The sequence below is a fragment of the Prinia subflava genome, chromosome 14, assembly GCF_021018805.1.
Source record: "Prinia subflava isolate CZ2003 ecotype Zambia chromosome 14, Cam_Psub_1.2, whole genome shotgun sequence".
NCBI classification, from domain to species: domain Eukaryota; kingdom Metazoa; phylum Chordata; class Aves; order Passeriformes; family Cisticolidae; genus Prinia; species Prinia subflava.
In genome coordinates this window covers 8,731,061-8,749,493 of record NC_086260.1, presented here as the reverse complement: position 1 = coordinate 8,749,493, position 18,433 = coordinate 8,731,061, and the positions used below count along the sequence as shown (strand labels likewise).

The 18,433-nt window shown below is 40.5% G+C and overlaps 1 protein-coding gene across 4 annotated transcripts in view; it reads left to right on the top strand.

Moving 5' to 3' along the window:
• Positions 1 to 152: 152 nt before the first annotated feature.
• PXK (PX domain containing serine/threonine kinase like) overlaps positions 153 to 18,433 on the top strand; it is a 35,337-nt gene continuing 17,056 nt past the window's right edge. For 2 of the 4 annotated variants that reach the window (XM_063411623.1, XM_063411621.1), the window contains exons 1-6: positions 153 to 456; positions 10,696 to 10,746; positions 11,413 to 11,460; positions 15,571 to 15,757; positions 17,681 to 17,758; positions 17,925 to 17,998. In XM_063411623.1, the coding sequence (XP_063267693.1) occupies positions 355 to 456; positions 10,696 to 10,746; positions 11,413 to 11,460; positions 15,571 to 15,757; positions 17,681 to 17,758; positions 17,925 to 17,998 (540 nt within the window). In that variant the 5' untranslated portion in view covers positions 153 to 354. The remainder of the gene's footprint in view (positions 457 to 10,695; positions 10,747 to 11,412; positions 11,461 to 15,570; positions 15,758 to 17,680; positions 17,759 to 17,924; positions 17,999 to 18,433) is intronic. The other 2 variants (XM_063411620.1, XM_063411619.1) reach the window with 1 other exon arrangement.

Below are 18,433 nucleotides of genomic sequence, written 5' to 3'. Positions count from 1 at the left end.
GTCCCCATCCCTCCTGTCCCCATCTCTCCTGTCCCATCCCTCCTGTCCCATCTCTCCTGTCCCATCCCTCCCTGTCCCATCCCTCCTGTCCCATCTCTCCTGTCCCATCCCTCCTGTCCCATCCCTCCTGTCCCATCCCTCCCTGTCCCATCTCTCCTATCCCCGTCCCTCCTGTCCCGCGCTCCGGGGCGGAACCCGCGCGGAGCGGCGGCGGCGGCGCCCCCTGGCGGCGGGCGGTGGCGGCGGCGGCGCTGAGGCCCCGCGGCGGCGCTGCCGTGTTGACAGCGGCGGCCGCGCCGGGAGCTGCCCCGGGAAGGGGGTTGGCGGCGCCGGTTCTCCGCTCTCGGCTCCGCGATGGCCTTCATGGAGAAGCCGCCGGCCGGCAAGGTTCTGCTGGACGACACGGTGCCGCTGACAGCGCAGATCGAGGCGAGCCAGAGCCTGCATTCGCACACGGTGAGCGGGGCAGGCCGGGCCGCGGGGGCAGGCGGGAGCGGCCGGGGCGGGGGAGGGAATGGAGGGAGCCGGTAACGGGGGCGCCGGGGGGTGCGGGGAGTCCGCGGGGCCGGCCGGGGCACGGCGGGAGTGGGGCTGGGCGGGCGCCTGAGCTGAGCCGCGGCAGCGGGGCCGGGGGTGGCGGGGGGTGCGCCGGGGCACTGCGGGGTGGGCTGGGGGCGAGGGGAAGCGGTGAGGGAGGCAGCGGGGCCGCGACCTGGCAGCGCGGGCTGCAGCGCCCCGGAGCCCCTCGGTGGGGTGCGGCGGTGCCGCCGCCGCCTGGAGCCGGGGGTCGTTCGGCTCCTTCGCCTCTCTGTGTCCGCGGGGTTCCCGGGGCAGCCGGCAGCACCCCCGGCAGGGACCGCCGGCGGCTGCGGGGGCGGCCGCTGCGGGGTTCGCGCTGTCTCGCGTCCGCTGCCAGCGAGGCCCTGTGAGTTACTGTAATTCCTGCTTTCCTCGGGGTGCTGCAGCCTTTGGAGCGGAGATGGGCTCTGGCTGCCGCCTTTCAGTGGCTGTGATGAAGTTCCACGTGAATGGGCTGCGTTTGCCTCCGGGTCCTGCCGTGTGGCCGAGCGGAGGCTGCGAAGCTGCAGAGACCCCGCAGCCCCAGCTCCGCTCCTCTCCGTGGGCAGCGGTGGCACTCGGCAGAACAAGCCCTGCCGCGGCTTGGGTGTCACAGGTTAATTCTTTTGGGATGCCCAGGACACATGCACAGTGCTTCCATAGGAACTGTCTTTGAGCATGCATAAAAATTCAGTTTCTGTAATGTCCTGTTTGCAGTTATTTTCCACTTTAAAAGCCGGGTTTCATTATGGTATGACCAAGCAGTGGTGTGAATCAGAGAAGTGGCTGTCGTTTCTGATTCGTGCTTGAGCCGAGGGCAGGGATGCTGGAGAGGAGGCCAGAGGTAGCTCAGCAGCAGGTACTCCAGTGGGAGGCTTGCTTTAAGTGCAGAGGGGGTTTCCTGAGGTCCCTTACACAGCTCTGATCCCTTCATTGTGGGTCGCTTCCTGGTTCCTTGCATCTTAACCTGAATGACAATAACTGTAGGTTCACCATGGGGTATACAACTAATTTACAGATGGTCTTATTAAATACTCTTCATATAAATAATTCACACCTAAGAAGTGGTTTATTTTCTGTCTGAGGAACTCACATTTACTGATCCAGTATTTCTCTGAACAGAAGTTACCTATGAGAAATTATCTAGAAGGTCTTGTGAATCTAACAGGCTGTGGCTCTCAGTTGTTGCAACTCCTCTTATTATAAGTAAAGACTAAAGGGGTTTGTTTCTTGGCAAATGTGATGATTTTTACCTATTTCAATAGCTGAAGGATGGGCATGCCAAGTCCTGTGTTTGAAGTTGTATAACCCCTAATACCTCCAGTTAGTAGACCAGATTAAGTTTAATTGGCAACTTGTTTCCTTATTATGCTTTTTTGTTAGTGCAAATGACAGTAGTGTTTTGTGTTCTTTCCTTTGGTTTGTGTGATTCTGGTTAGAAAAGAAAAAGTCACAAAATTCTTTTAGAATGATCACTTGGAAAAACTTTTTCAATCCAGACTCTTTTCTTGTGTCATCTTGTCTGGGGGAATTTGATAGCAAATGTTGCCCCCCTGCATCTTTCATGTCTGTATTCTATTACTAATGGGTGTGCAGAAGAATTCTCTACTGTTTAGTTCTGATCTTTTCTTAATAACAGAATGCTGGAGCACTGTGCCTTTCGATTTAAAATCTATCTCTAAGATACATCTATTAGTAATTGTTTGTTTTATTGCAGAAACCCTGTTGATAGCTAAAAGATGGCTTGAAGTGTGTGTAGCACAGATGGTTTATATAGAGCCAGAGTGGGATAACAAAATACAGGAAGCCATTAACAGAGACTTGGTTTCTTATTTGATGTAAGTGGACTATTCTGTCATTTCGGATACTTCATCTTATGTCCCTGGTGTCTGAATAGTTTGTTTATTGGTGGGTGATGCTGTCCCTCATTTGAACTTTCCTGATTCAAAATAAGCCAGAGAAATAAATCCTTGTCTCTGAAGAAGTGTGTAAATGAAGCCCTTCTAAGAAATAAGGGTTGAAGTGTTTTTGTGGGGCCTGAAGACTATATTTTAGTTTGTGAAAATATGGTTAGAAGAAAGCAGATTGTTATTAATTGAATGGTTTTTAGTTTTGCTCCTCATTCCACCTCAAAGAGGTATCTTCAAAAGAGGCAAAACTATAAAATCCTTTATCCCAAACTAATCTTTGGAGAACTAGGCCTGTGCTAAAACAAAGGCAGCCATGAAAAAATTTTCTATTCTTTTGTCATCAGTATATATTAAGATTTTATAATGTTGGTTAGTGTTGCAAGAGTTGTTTTAAAATTGGATTTGTATTTTTTTCCCTGTAGATCATAACTTCTAAAAGCACTCGTATGAAGATGGCTTAGGCTGAGTTTAGGTGCAACTTTAATATGGCAACTGAACTAGTAATTATGTAAACCTTCTGTTGGTGCTGAAAATAGCCAGTCTTCTGAAAAAACAGCTAAGGAAAAGCTGAAGAATTTCAGGAAAAGCTCTGTAGACATGGTGAAATATCACACAGAAGACCAAAGCTTGTGTCTAATGAATAGTTTGCTTGTGTATTGTTCTAAGCAATTTCTGTTAATTTAAATTTAGTACAACAAACTGGGTAAGTGTAAACTTCATAGCATTGAATCAAGGGCTGTACTTGGCAGAGGCTGAGTTTCTGTTTCCTGAGGCTGAAGGTGAAACTGAAAAAAACCAAAACTGAAAACAAAAGCTGAAACTATGTTCTTACCTGAATTCTCCAGAAACCTAAGAAGGGATTGAGCTACTTTTGAGGATTTGCACTTTTTGCTTAGTAAGAGTATGTCAACTCCCCATAAATGGGTTTTTTAGATTGTTAGGGAGCCAACTGCAAAATTATCTGATAGGCTCACGGGCTCAGCATGCTTCGTTCAAGTCAGAAGAGCTCAGAAGTTCTTACTGCACTTAGTACATCTGAGCTGGAACATAATCTCCATGTTTTTGCATTCTAACAAAGAAATTCTTCACTGAGGTTTTCTTTCTGTGTATTTATTTCCAGTCATAATTGGAAGAGGAAAATTCTGTGTTTGCAAAAGTTGTTTCCCTGGTTAGGTGTGTTACAAGCAGTCTGAGTTTTGTTGGAATATGCACTTAAATACAATTAGTTCTATGGTGTAATGTTTATGGATTCCTTTTTTGGATTTTGAAATCTAAAAAAGTACATATTGCAGGTGCATTCCAATGACATCTCACCTAATAGATTTGAAATTACAAGAGCAAGCCCAGTCAGCTTCATTTTGTCTCTTTATTAATGCTTCAATCACTAGCACTGTGTCAGAGAGGGAATAACTGTGTAGCTTCCAGGGGTGTGTTGGGCACTTTTCCATAGCCATGAGTCAGTCTCTTTGTAGGTCTGTGTACCAACCCTTTAGCAGAAAATGAAGTTTTGTTGCTATTGCATTCTTTGGCCTCAATAGGAGCAGGATTACATCCAATATACTAGGCCATTTGAAGTGTCTCATCTTGATGCCAAATGTTGTGTTCTGACAAGAGGCAATTTCAGCAATAAAGCTTTAATAAATTTTGGCTGTTAAACTTGCCTCATATTGCAATATTTCATCTGTGTGTTCACTGTTTAATAGTGGCTTCTTTCTAAGCCATGAAATAGGATGCTATTTTCTTCCATGATAATCTAGAAATTTTCCTTGTTAAGAGCTGCACATCTGTACCTGCAAGTCTTTTCAGCAGTAAAACTACTGGTGAGTTGTACATGTTCTTCTGAACATTTCTTAATTCTTTTCTGACTTGGTTCCTTTCTCATGTGTTTCATATTTTGAAATTGAAGTAGTAAAACAGCCGGCTTTGATACAGGACATTGTTGTCTTAAAGACATTTGGAAATGAACAGCTGAAATAAATCCCTCTCTTAACAATCTTTCAGAGTTTTCAGTTTTTCCTTAAGCAATGATGAATGTTGACATTTACAGCTTTTAGATTAGAAAAACATTGAAAAAGCATTTATATTTTTCCTAAATTGTTCCAAATAGAAAAATGGCGCCACATATTTCTAGGACTGTAGGGTTTAGTTTAAACGCTTGTAAAAGATTTTGCACATCTGCTTTGCAAGAAATTCAGTCTTTTCAGGGCTGCATTCACTTTGGACAAAAACAAACATGAAATTACTTTTAGACATGGCTTTACACAGGGAACTGTCGTACTTCACTTGTTTGAGGTTTCAGAAATGCAGTTCCTCCACTGGACTTAGTCAGTAAGCTTGATTACCTCTCACCTCGCTATCCTGAGCTCACAAAAGATGGCTCTTTCATTGCACCTAATTTTAAATATTCCAAACTTACTGTTTCTGCTGGTGATCTTACTAAATTAGTACTGCATTTGTAGGTCCTGTGAAAATTGTAGTTAAAATATTAGTTTCCATATTGTACTTTAGTAAACCCTAATCAGAATATTTTTGTTGGCTACTGAGTATTTCCTGAAAAATAGTGAGTAATTTGCCTTTCTGGTGAAAGTCACGGTGCTGCAGAGCACTGAAAACCTGTGATTTCTCATCCCCAGAGCTTTTCGTGTTCCCTGAGTTTCATTTCATGTAAATGTGTGTCCTATTTTCTCCCTGCAGTTGTCCTACTTCATAGCTTTCACTTATTGAATGGCTGACTCATTACTCCAGGAGGGATGCAGTGTGTGAATGGTGCAGCACAGACACACGCACACCTGCATTGTTTGGGAAGCAGGGAAACAGCAACCACTGCTGCTGCTGCTACCTCGGATGGGCTTCATGGCAGGTTGTGCAATAGCAAATAAATCCTGTGCCCTGTAACAGAGAGGCCTCTGAGCCTGAGCAGCTCTCCCGATGTTGTTGCTACTTTTTACATGGGAGATTTTCTAAATAAACATTTAAAAGAGCTTCTTACTAGAAATTGTTCCAATCCAGCCTACTTAAGCAGGGATTGTATTCATGCTTAATTAGGCTTTGCTCTCTTTAATGCTTATAAAATAAAGCCCTTTCAAACTTTTAGTTGATGTGACCTGAAGGTGACCTGGATCTTTATAATGGTTGGCTTTTCAAGCCTATTGGATTAAACAGATGTAAACCAGAAATCTGTGGCAAAAAAAGACTGGCTACCCTGAGCTGGAAATGTAGAGACTATTTGCTTGGGGAAACAGAATGTATTACCCAATATTGTTGAGTCTCCACATTTTATTATAAGAATCTCTTAACTCACCACTTTTTTTCCTGCTATTTTATCTCTGCAAAAGCCTTCTTTCCTGTTTGCTTCCTGTTTCAAAAACTAGGGATGGTGATAAAGAGCAATTGTTAAACATTTGGAGTGCTTTGCTGTGCAATTTTCACCCAGGAATGTTAACAAAATTTTGCTGAGCAGCTCTGAGTTGCTGATGATAGTGTTTTAATAACTGCTGGAACACCAGAGACTAATCTTGGTGAATTTCAGGAAAGAAACCAAAAAACAACCACCTAAATGTTGTCTCTGCGTGAAAATGGGTAAGTTCAGGATAGCATTACTCCCACGCAGTGAGTGTGAAACTGTTACTGGCAAAGGATTGGAGAAATGCAGTGTGGTTGTCACTGATCCATGTGGTTATTTGGAAAATGCTCTTTTTCAGAAACTCTATCCAGAGCTCTGTAGTACTAGGAAGAAGATTTTAGGAAATGGCAGTGTGCATCTGGGGTCATACATCTTTCCCTGCTCCCGACCTCCTCCTCCCAGCACCCGTTTCAGCTTTTTTTGACTAATTGGAGCAGTCAGGAAATGATCCCATAGGCAAAATTGCTTTCCTTGGCATCTTTAAAAATGTATTTTGAGCTGCTCTAGGAATATCAAGGTTGTGCCATGAAGTGGCTTGGCAGCACTGATAGGAAGAGCAGCAGATACACAAACCTTACCTGTGTGGAGGGACCCAGGGAGGTTGTTTTAGGAATGGTTTTGTGGCCTGTCTTGTTGGAGGCTCCTGCTGACGGTGACCTTGCTGCCCGTGGGCAAAGCAGAGTGGGAGGTTGTCTCTCTTCTGCAAGCTGAGACCTTTCTTTCCCAACCAGCAGCTGTTAGGACTCCTTTGAAGTTATTTGGTAAACTGAGTCATAGGAAAAATTCTGAGCTATTCATGTAGGAGTGAAAGATGCCATGGGAATTTCTGCATGAGTGTAGCTAACATGGACCTCCCTGAGCCTGGTTGTTGATGCCTAAAATTGTTTGCAGGAGTGAACTTTGGTAATTACTAGCTTTTTCTGAAGGAATTTCCACCCCGTTTTCCTACGTTAGATGATGCTGCTAAACAGAAATGATCCTTGAGTGTGCCTCTGTTTTCCTTATGCTTTCATTTATTTCCTATGGGCACAGTCTCAGTCCAACTATCAGGCTGTCTCAGAAGAAGATTGTTGTAATTCAGGGTTTGTTTTTTTTCCCTAACTAAAACAGAGTTTGGCAGAGTAATAAAGGCTTTTGTGCATTTCGACTTGAGTTGAAAGCTCTTCTCTGCTCCTATGGGAAGCATTTATCAGTGGTGCTAATTATAATCCCACGACAAGCTTGTTGCCACACCGAGGCGATAGGAAGTATCAACTTCTCACTAGAACTCAGCATACTCTGCTCTGCTGATTATGTACAGCCATGGCAGATACTGGGAATGGGATTGTATTTCTTACCCTGGTTTTTCTACTATTGCTGTTCTTTGACTTTCAATCTCATAACCAGCTTTGGGGAGAAAGCCCCTCAACCAACTCAGAGGACCATTTAGGCTTTTTCTTTAGTTGTATTGACAGGGTGGTGCTGAGTTGGACAATAATTCATTATGGTCAGTGCTGATGGAGAGCATGTGGTGGGGACTCAGCTTTTCCATACAGACAGAACTAATGGCCACACCTGGAGAGTGTTTGCCCTTCGCTTTCCAGTTGCAAACCCTGTGACATAAAAAAGGGACTTGATTAGTGCATTAGGCCACAAAAGCAGATATGGATTGGATGGGAAAATGCTCAAGTAAGCGTGGGGAAAATAGTTGTGGCCCAAATATGTTTTTTTTTAAAAAATATAATCTTACTGTGAGAAAGAGCTCTGAGTCCTGAATTGTTTATCACAAGGCTCTCCAGAAGAGCCATGTTGACCAGTGTGGTTGTGTGCAATAAGATGCTTTGATGGTTGTTTAATGAATTTGTGTTCTGCCTGTCCTGGAGCATTTTCTTGGGGCACAGTAGAAAATTACAGTCACTGGATAAGGAGCAAGTGCTACAAGGGATTGAGCAATAACTGCACTTCTTTCAAAATCCTAGAAAAGATGAATGACTGCACGTGGTGAATCATCACTGGCGTGGTTTTTCAGAGAAACAGCCGATGTTCCTTTGAGACTTGACGAATAAGCAGTTGCTGCAATTTTTTGTCTGTGTGTGGAGTAGCATCTTCCCAAAATGCAGCAATGGTCACAAAACAGGAAAAACCATGTTCGTGGTGAATATGGGTTTCCAGGTGTCCCGTTAATTGATTTCTGTCACACAGTTTCCAAAGATAATCACACTGATTGAATGTTATCAGATCTGTGGATTTGTGTTACTATTTATGAGGATTTGGGCTTCTTGTTTTGCAGGAAGATACCATAATTATGATTTCAAATGGGTAGGAGGAAAGAATACTGAGGGACAATGTCAGGCTAACTTTCTGAAAATAGACACTTTAATTCTAATTTAACAGTTATGTGTCTTGGTTTGTGACTTCTTGGATTTCTGTCATTTCCAGCTAAGCTGCTAGGACAAAAAGTGTTTTAAATCACTCTGGTTTTCATACTTAGTAGTTTTATTTCTTCTCAAGGCTAAGTAGTTCCAACTTGCTACAAATATTTGACAGCTCTGATAATGAAGGATATTTTAAGTGAATTTTAGAAAATAGAATACCATTTTTGCCTCAGCAGCACTGGGTTTTGGAAGGAAATTTCAGTAAATAAAATTTGGATAAGATAAGGTTGAATATACAAGGTAATGCCAGCTGGTAATGGTTGCCTTTGCCCCTTGTCTGGAACAGTCATAATTCTTGATTTACACTACTTACTTTGTAGATGTTAAATGAGAATTTAGGTCTGTGGAGGGGTTCTCTGATACGCCTTACTTTTTTTTTGCATGCAGTGGTATATTTACACTGTTTTTGCATCCAGTGGTATATTTACATTGTTTTTCAGTGTAACAGCTTTTAGTGTAATTTCATTTGAAAGAGGGGAATTAGTTCTGTGAGCGTCAGAAGGCAAATTCCAAAACCAGAAGACACTTCCCAGTATCTGAAAGGAATTACTTATAACTGCATGTAGGGAATTTTGAACTGTGCAGCCGAATTTATAATACCTCATGAATTAAACCCTCACTTAATTGAATTATCTACTTGGTATGCAGGTATGTGTCAGATAGAGTTATTGTTACAGAATGGACAAATTTGGTATTAAACACAAGGTGCTGGAAATATATATTTTTATTTGTTGTTTTGTTATTGTTTATTCATGATAATTTGGGATGCAGCATTAATTTTAATAGCAGAAAAAAGCCTTTAGGTAATGCTCAGATCAGTCCTTTTTGTTTGTGTTAGACTTCTATTGATGTTCAACCAGTTCAGCAAAATTTTGGTGGCCTTTGAAATCAAAAAGTTATTCAGCATTTCACATAAGCCATGTTTGGTAGCTTGTCCCTGGGGGGGTTGGTGGCACTCTGAGCCCCAGGGCAGGTCCTGCCACCCTGGCCTAGTGTGACAGGGGTGGTGAATGTGCCTACAGAGCACTGGGGATGTGGCTTTTCCTACAACATCAGAGTGGTACAATTGGAATGAAGTGTAAAAGCATAGCTTCTGGTGTGCCTACTTCCCCCTCATCTGGCTTTTGGATATTCTGCAGCTCTCCTCACTGTTGGAAATTTCTTTTTCTCAGGCAGCACTGTACTTTTTGGCTCTCCATTTTCATGTTTTTCAAAGTAAATTATGTGGCCATGGGATTAATGGATTCATTTTATTATTAATTAATAGTAAGACTTCATTACACAGATAGAAAGAGCTGCATTTGTGGAGTTTTATGTGTACTAATGGCAAAGAAGTACCTATTACTATGCTTTGCCCAGATTAATTTTATTTTCTTACTAATTAAATATCTAAAATGGAGATTATAGACTCCTGTAGGACTCTATATATCTATATTCTAATCTATATATGTAATATAATCTATATTCTACTATCTGTATATTATGGGATTCTATCTATCTCTAGGATCCTATGGGTCTATAGGATTTCCTTTTCTAGAAAGAGGACTTGCCTTGTTTATGATATTTGAAATATCAGAAGTGTTTTCAAACTGAAACAGAGTAGGGGTAAGTAGGGTACTTTTTGAAGTATGTCTGAGTAGGTGTAGGAAATACTTCTTATCTATTTTTGAGATAGCTGGATAAATCTCAAATAATGATGCTGCTATATTGACCAGGTATTTTTGACCAGGTATTAGTCTACAAAAGGTATAGTGAAACTTGAAATAAAGAGACTGAAAATCACTGTGATTTATGAATGTAATTGTGGTGGGAGAATAATTCTTAAAATTCAGAAGTGGCTCACTAAGATTTAGATATATCTGCATAGGTAATATATAAATATTTAATATTAAGTATGCATTATAAATGAAGAATTAACATCACGAGAAACAGATATGTTCTAGTTACTCAAGCGCATTCCAAAGCTTTTGTGATAACCTTCCTAGTACAAAAATAATGAGAGGCTGTGCAGCTGTGGGTATTTACTGGTATTTTGCTTTGTTATGGTGGTGGCAATAATTCCTAGGGGTACTTGTTAGATATTGGAGGTGAGGAGAGAGAGGTTTCTTCAGCTGTTGTGTGTAGAGATGTGTGCTGAGTATGCTTTGCTGGCTTTTTCTGTAATTAAATTAAACTACTCAAGTGCTCCACAGGTGTGCAAGCTCCTGGAACTCTGCCTGTCTTCTGTGCTGGGAAAGCAGAGTGGAACAACTGTTAGGGATGGGTCTGAGCAAACCCAGCTCTGACCTTCCCCAGGTGCTGGATCTGAATTTTCTGCATTTGAATATTAGTTGTCATGTTTGAAGAAGTGCCTAACAACTTTCTTCAGCTCTATTAGTTCTAATTTCTAATGACTTTTTCCTTTTATTAGGAATACATAATCCGTGTCCAGAGAGGAGTGTCAACAGAAAACAGTTGGCAGGTAATTTCTTAAGTTGTACTTCAGGATTGTAACCAGGATTCATTTTTAGGGGGAGTTTGAAAATTGACTATTCCTAGCTTTTAAAATTTGAGCTGGAAAGAGAAATGTTGATTTGGAATTGAGAACATGAAGTGCTTGAATTCTTTTGGTCCAAACTAAGAGAAAAACAGCATTGCTGCCAGCTACAGAGGCATGTTGTCTGCTGCTATTCTGAATATTCCAGGAAAATGCCTGTCATGTGTTTCTAGTGTGTGTTGGTACAACCATAATTTTAAAATCTCAAATGCCAGTTTGCCTTTCTCAGTGCTAAAATCACAGCTCTGCTTATATGAGACCAATGAAACCAAGAAATAGTAATGAAGATGAGTATGAAAAGTTGTTACATCTTACTATGGCAACAAATGCCTTGTTTTCAGACAACTTTGCTCACGAGTACTCTTTTAAGATAATATTTAGAAATGCATTTTCTGTCTGACTGAGTTGTGATTAAAAACTCTTTTTTGCTCTCTGGCAATGTGACATAAATCCAGCAGTTAGGCATTTGTACAAAAATTGCAAAACAAGGTGATTGTAAATGGGAATTACTTTTCTCTGATGAGATTTGGAGGAGTAAAATGCTAATGGAAAAAGTAATTTGTTTCCTGAACTTTGTCTTTTATTTTACAGATTGTGAGGCGATATAGTGACTTTGACTTGTTGAATAACAGCCTGCAGGTAATTTTCACTCTTCATATATAAATAAAAAATGTAATTAGAAAAATATATTCAAAATTGTGATTTTTTTGTCTTGTGATATTTTTACATATTGTGGTGAAAAAAATATAATTCACATAGCTGTAAAGAGAAACTGTGACTTCAAATGTAACATGAATGTGTACTTATTCACCCTTAACTTTTCTCTTGTAAAATTTGGATTTTAGCATCAACAGGATCAATTTATATAGAAATGGAGGAAACTGGCAGATACTGAATCTTTCCCTTCAGTCCTGTGACTTGTTCCGGTTTTATGCATTTTTATTTGCACCTCCTTTGATTTGAAGAAAGCCAAGGCACATACCGACCTTATAAATTTAGCATTGAAGTGCTATGTGTCTCATTGTTTATATTCCTCCAAAAGCACTACCAGATGCTGCTTCTTATGTGATGGTTTTCTGTGTCACTGAGGAGTGTTCCTTGGTCAGACACTGGACTTACTGTGTGTTTTCTTCTGCTTTTTTAGACAATTATTTCTTTTTAGTGTGTGTGGGAAAAAGCAGGGTATTGGGAACAGGGGGGAAGCAGCAGTGATTAACATCCACAGGAGACAAACTCGTTACTTGAGCTTTCCATACTGGGCAAACAAGATAAAAAGTGAATGACACGATTTTTGAGGATAGATTTTTGTGACTTCAAAACTTTTCCCTTGTTTAGTGTTTCATGAATTCAAGAGCTTAATACTGCTTCCCCTTCCTCCTCCCCAAATCCAATCAACAATCTGCTTGATGAACCTTGATGAGCAAAACCCTGTAAAGGGTGTTGATTTGTGTGCTCTGAGCGCCCACTGTAACTGCTTCCTCTGCTGCAGATGGATGGGGCAAACCAGTCATAATTCAAAAGATGCAGCATGGTTGCCTTGTGGAATTATTCTGTTAAATGTGCAGTAGCACGTAGGAACTTTTATCATGACCTAGAAACCTCCTCTGTGATGTACTGAATAAATGCAATGCAGAGGTGTCTCCTGCTCTAGAGACATCCAAGATTTAAAATTAGACAAACACCTATGGGAACACGAGGAGTTGAGATGGTACAAGCCATCAGAGTATCTTGGGGTCATTGTGGTCTTAACCATAGTTTTGATAGAGATCACAGAGAAAAAATTTTGTGAAAGTTTTAAAAAGAAGGAAGAGTTCACTTTGCAGCCACCTGTAACAAGCTCCTCTTAACCGAGAGGGAATAGAATGTGTTAAGGCATGAAAGGCTTTGTTGCCTTCTCATTTACATTTCAAATGAGGCAGCTTTAGTAGAGAAGGCAATGGACCTTTAAGACTTAAAACCCAGAAATGACAGGTACTGCAAAGTTATACCTATGTGGAAAATCTGTTAAGTGAAGGTAAATAGGTTATGTACGATGGGGGTTAGAAAGAAAAAGCCTTTGTATCTGAAATGAGATAAAATGATAAAAGTGGAGGGTCCAGGAAATTCTCTGACAGCAACTTTGCAGGGTGGGACAAAGGGGAAATTTGAAACAAGAGAGACTAAGATCCAGGACAAAAATGTCAGCTGTTTGGATGACTGGAAAAGATTAAACAGAATTATCAAAATGTACCAAAACTTTAATGGAAGGATATAAGAGTGTGGCTAGATTAGCAGGCCATGTACTTTTAGCAGTTGATCTCCTCCAGTGGCTCTTTTCTCCCACTGTTTCGGAGTTTTTTGTATTACAGTTTGTGATGCTGAAGCTGAACTTTCCTCATCCATTAAGACAATGCAACACTTGTCAGATGTTTCCATCCAAAACTCTAAGCAACTGTATTCCATCACAATATTCAGGTCCCACGACATGTTTTAAAACTCTTGAAGCTCTCATCTTGTGCATATTGAAATTAGAGTAAATAAAGAAAACTGTATACAAATAAGAAAATACCGAACCTAATCTTTTCCTTCAAAGCTAAAAATCTGCTGGAAGAACTGGAACTTCTTGTGGGTGTAGAGCCCAAGTTGTCCAAGTTCTTGTGGCATATTTGACCTCTCTGTATGTTCGTGTGGAGTTGAGTTGGAATGAGAATTTTCTGTTCTTAATCTAGTACTACCTATGTGATAATAGTAAGGATTGAGAATTTCAAAATTGTCTTGGCTAGGGAATGCAGTCCTGCCAAATACCTTGGAAAATAATGAAGTGTATGTAGGTGACCTTGATCTGTATCAGAAAGTTTCAAGACAGGTTCCCTGAACTCTTAGTTGTATCAGATTGAAAAGCTTCTTCCAGTCGGTTCTGCATTTCTTCCTCTTTACTTATTTGATAGAGATCAGTGGAGATCGTTGGCTCTTGTGTTTTGTCAAGGGAAGAGCTGGTACTGGAAGTACTGGAATTCACAGCAAGATATCTGGCTTTTGTGAAGCGTTTTATTACAGCTTTTGAACAGACATTCCTGAGCAGGCTGTGGTTTGAAGATAAGAATGTTAATTCCCAGGTTCTTCCCTGGTGAAGCCCATCCTGGCCCCGGTGGTGAGCTGGGGCCAGTGAGAAGTGGTGTGTGAAAGCATGTGAGGTCTTTGCAAGGTCAGGCCCTCAGTGAGGTGTTCTTTGTGGTGGAGTGTTCTTGCTGTGCTGTGCTGTGTGTTTTGGCAGATTGCTACAAGAACCTGGGCCTGATTGTTACTTTCTGCTGAAAAACAGTATAAGTCTGATTTATAACTTTTAAAACAAAGAATAGTGATTGGAAAAAGTGAATTAGTTTCTCTCTGATGGTAGCTAGCTGTCAGGTCAAGAAGGTAAAAGTGATACTGATTTGACATGCTTTTAAAGTGAGTTATACTAGAAAAGGATTTAGTCTTGTTTAGAAACACAGTTTTGAATTGAAATGAGTGGTCTGCCAAAGAGATCTGTTTGCCTCTGCTGCTAAAACTAATTTGGTGAATTACTGGCTGTAAGAGATATATGGTTACATTTGGGGTTTTTCTTGTTTTTGTTTTTTATTAACAGCTTCTGTAATTTAGACATAGTTATAGTTCTTTTTCAGTCCATAAGCTGAAGTCAGAAAACAAGAAGTAGGAGAAGTGCTAAAGTTAGCAGGGGGCAACTCCTGTGTTCAAATGAAGGAAGTAGAAAGGAAGGGGAATGCTACTTCTGCCCCAGTTTGTTGAACTAATCTGTTACTTTTACCACTAGTTAAAATGAAAGTTGTTCAAACACCAAGAGTCTCGTCTTCTCCCTGGTGAACTGTTTGCTTTAGGAATGAGGTTATTCCATCTGGTGTAACTGATTCCTGCAACACACAATTCTTACAGACAACTCCCATGGAGATTCAGCTTACCCAAGGCAGGTGCTTTGATCTGCAGGACAATGATGTGTTAACAACACGAAAAATGTGTTTTAGCAATTCACATGACGTAATTGAATCTAAACACTGAAGATGATCTCTTTGATCTGATTTACACAAGGTTTTGAATTTTTTTCATTGTCCTGTTTTGAAGGATTTCTTTGATTTTTTTTCTCAAAGATCTCTTGTGTCAGTGTAAAACAATCCCGTGGCAGATTGCAGCTATTTCTGGGTTGAAAGATGTATAGATGTTTAAAAAATGTACAGGAACAGATTCAGAAGATAAAGTGGAAATCTGCACCGTATTTGAAATTACATATTTAAAATACTAACAGAAAGGGCTTATCATTACCGACAAATAGATAAAGGCAGAGAGAAGTTACTAATCTGCACTTGATGAAATAAGAAAGCATAAATCTTACCCAGAATAAATTGTAAGGTGTGAATTGTTTTTTGTGCTGTGGCAGAAGTACATCATAAAAAGAATCTGGCTGAAAATTGTAGCCACTTAGTATCTGAAAGTTTCAGGTAGTGATGTTAAGTGTATGACTCACTAGCAAAAAATCATCTCCTTGTATTTTCAGTGTTGTTCCACTTAACTAATCTCTTCACAGTGGGATGTGAGCTGTCATCTGACTCTGATAATGGTGCTTAGGAAAAATATAAATGCCTGTATATACACGGTACAAAAAGAGTTATGCAGTAGTTAGCTTGCTGCTGAGAGACTTTTGCTTTCTGGGTTGCTAGTTTTATATCCTTGAGGCATTCTGAGAGCAAGATTAGTGATTTTTCCTCTCTTTTTAAGATCTCAGCTCTAAGTCTACCTCTTCCTCCAAAAAAGTTGATTGGAAATATGGAGCGTGAATTCATTGCTGAAAGACAGAAGGGACTCCAGGCCTATCTGGATGTAATTACTACCCATCACATACTGTCTAACTGTGAACTGGTAAAGAAATTCTTGGACCCAAACAGCTATTCTGTAAATTACACTGGTAAGTAGAAAATACAAAACTGTGCTTCACTTTGACTTCAGCATGTGCTGGGTATCTTCTGTGAATGCTGGCCAGGATACAGTGAAGCATGGGGGAAACAATCTTCAAAATTACACTGTGCATGTTATTATTTATGATAATACTTCTCCAGCTCTGTGCATGGATCCTACGGGATTGTCAAATATAAGTATTTGAATTATTTGACAGAGCAGTGAACAGGGTCAAGGTCTGTATAAGCAGAACTTGGAGGAGGGGGCTTGGTCAGAGTGACATCTACTTTTCACAATTCATAATGAATGAAGAGTTGCTCTTGGGAAATAATTTGTCACAGTGTAAGGTGGAGTTAAGTTTGCTAACTGCTAAGTTAAGTTAAGTCAGCTTAGTGCTCTGTTAAAACAGCCCATTTTCTGAACACTAAATCTTTCAAGAAATGTGGTTATCTTGTCCAGCTCCTGTCCTTACTTTGGGATATGAGACTTCTAGAACTAATTGTTTGAGCTAGGTTGAGTACTTCTTCAGGGCTAGACTAAGCCAGACACCCTCTTCCCACAGATACTGGAAAGTCACTGCATTCCTTAAAATGATAGCCCAGTGATCAGTTTCTTCATTACTAACAGTTTCTTCTTTGAATTTGTCTTGCTTCAGCTTTAGCCATCGGATTTTAATAAATATTTGTCTTACAGACTGAGAAAACTTCCTCATAGTGATGAAACCCACTCCACAAATTTAGTTCATAGGCAAACCAACTCTTTGCAAAATGCAAAGCTTGTTTTCTTAGAAGGAGAGGCTACTGAAGCAGGAACTCACTGTTTCCTTTTCACTTGTCTTTTTTTCTCTCCCTTTATGTAACATTCTTGTGTCTTCAGCTTCAAAGTGCAAAGAACATTTCCCGATATGATAAGCTGTGCAGGAGTTGTAAATTATTAGTAACTCTTTAAAGATGCAGTTTGTCTGGCTAATGCTGAGCAAGCAATTTAAATTCTCAAGGAGGTGTTGTGACTTCTGTGTTAATTCTGAGCTCTTTCATCAAGCTTGTTTTTCCTGCAAGTTGCTGGGAAGTTTGTGACACATGTCATTGCCTGTGGTCTTTAGAGATACCAAAGGTTTGTCATTTCCTAAATACTGGAGCAGAGAGATGATATTTATTATGCATTTTTTCTAGCATGTTTCTACAGAAAGAAGATAAAATGCAGAGAGAGCAGCGCATCCTTACCTTTTTGCTGTGTTTCTATGCCATGTTAGAGGAAATTCCTTTTTGGCAGGTTTCCCTTTCTACCCCCCACTTCTCATTGAGATTTCCCCTCAAGTCAGTTCATGAATAAACCAGTTGTGTTCCCAGCTGTGGGAGAATTCACTACCCAGATGAGTGTCCTCCCCCTTGGCTCCCCAAAATGTATGAAGACTCATGATAGCTGGCCAAATACCTCTGCCTGCACAAAAAAAGGCACAATAATATAGAGTGAAACAGAACTAATTAATTTGTGTAAACTACACTTAGTAATAGCAGCACAGATGGATGTCAGAGAGATAAAAGCACTTTTACAGATAGAGCAGAAACACTTGATGTTCTAATGTTGTATACACCTAGTGCAGAATATCTGAGCTGTGATTTTAGACTTGGAAATGTAGATCCAGTACAGATAGAATGGAGATTGGTAAGCTCATTTTTCCAAGCATTGCTTTCTCTGTTTTCTCTCTGGATTTGAGTTACCAGGTTAAAAATGCAAATACCCTCTAACTGCTTTTTTTTTGTCTGATTTCCTTTTGAATTGATTTTGCTGACTTTTATTCTGAATTCCTGAAGGCTTCCTTCTGGCATTGGACCTTACCTCATATGTGGGTAATTGCATTATATAGTGTCTTAAAAACATTTAACATTTTTTCTGCTTTTTCTCCCTCTTTGTCTCCTTTTTTTCTTTCCAGAAATTGCCTTACAGCATGTTTCGATGTTCTTCCGGTCAGAGCCAAAGTGGGAAGTAGTTGAACCATTAAAAGATATAGGTAAGATGGGCATGTGTGCATAAAAACTTGTCTGATTTTTTTCCCAACTATGAGTTGTCCTAAGATTCCAATACTGTCTTTGTTTGCAGACCTTGTCCTGCCTGTAAGCTGTGTGATTTAGCAGTGTTTAATTTAAGCTGCTGCTGACTTTTTTCTTTTTCTACAGGTTGGCGAATACGTAAGAAATATTTCTTAATGAAAATTAAGAATCAGCCAAAGGAACGACTAGTGTTAAGCTGGGTATCTATGCTTTAATTTCATACTTAAGTCTTTCTCAATTTCACCCAAAGTTTGGTTTTGACTACCATGTGTGTGTGATGGGGAGAGAGATTGAAGAGCTGAGGCTTAGCAAGAGCTTTGGAAGCCCTTAGGTAGACGTGTGGTGTGGAATTTCTTGTATTTCTTTCCTCTGGTGGCAAATCCAGTTTGGAAGTTCCTGTGCCTGGTCATTTGTTCCCAAACCTGCACCTCAGGATTTTTTAGTTGTAATGCTGTGGCTGTTGACCATAAGATGAATTTGCTTACTAAAAATAATGAGGTGAACCTTTTTAAAGTTATGGATTTTTTCCTACTCAGATCTTTAGTTGTACTGGCAAACTAATAGGTGAGAGGGGCATGAATTGCTCCCTCAACCACAGTTGCTCTTGCTCCTGTGCTGAAATGTGTTGCCCTGTT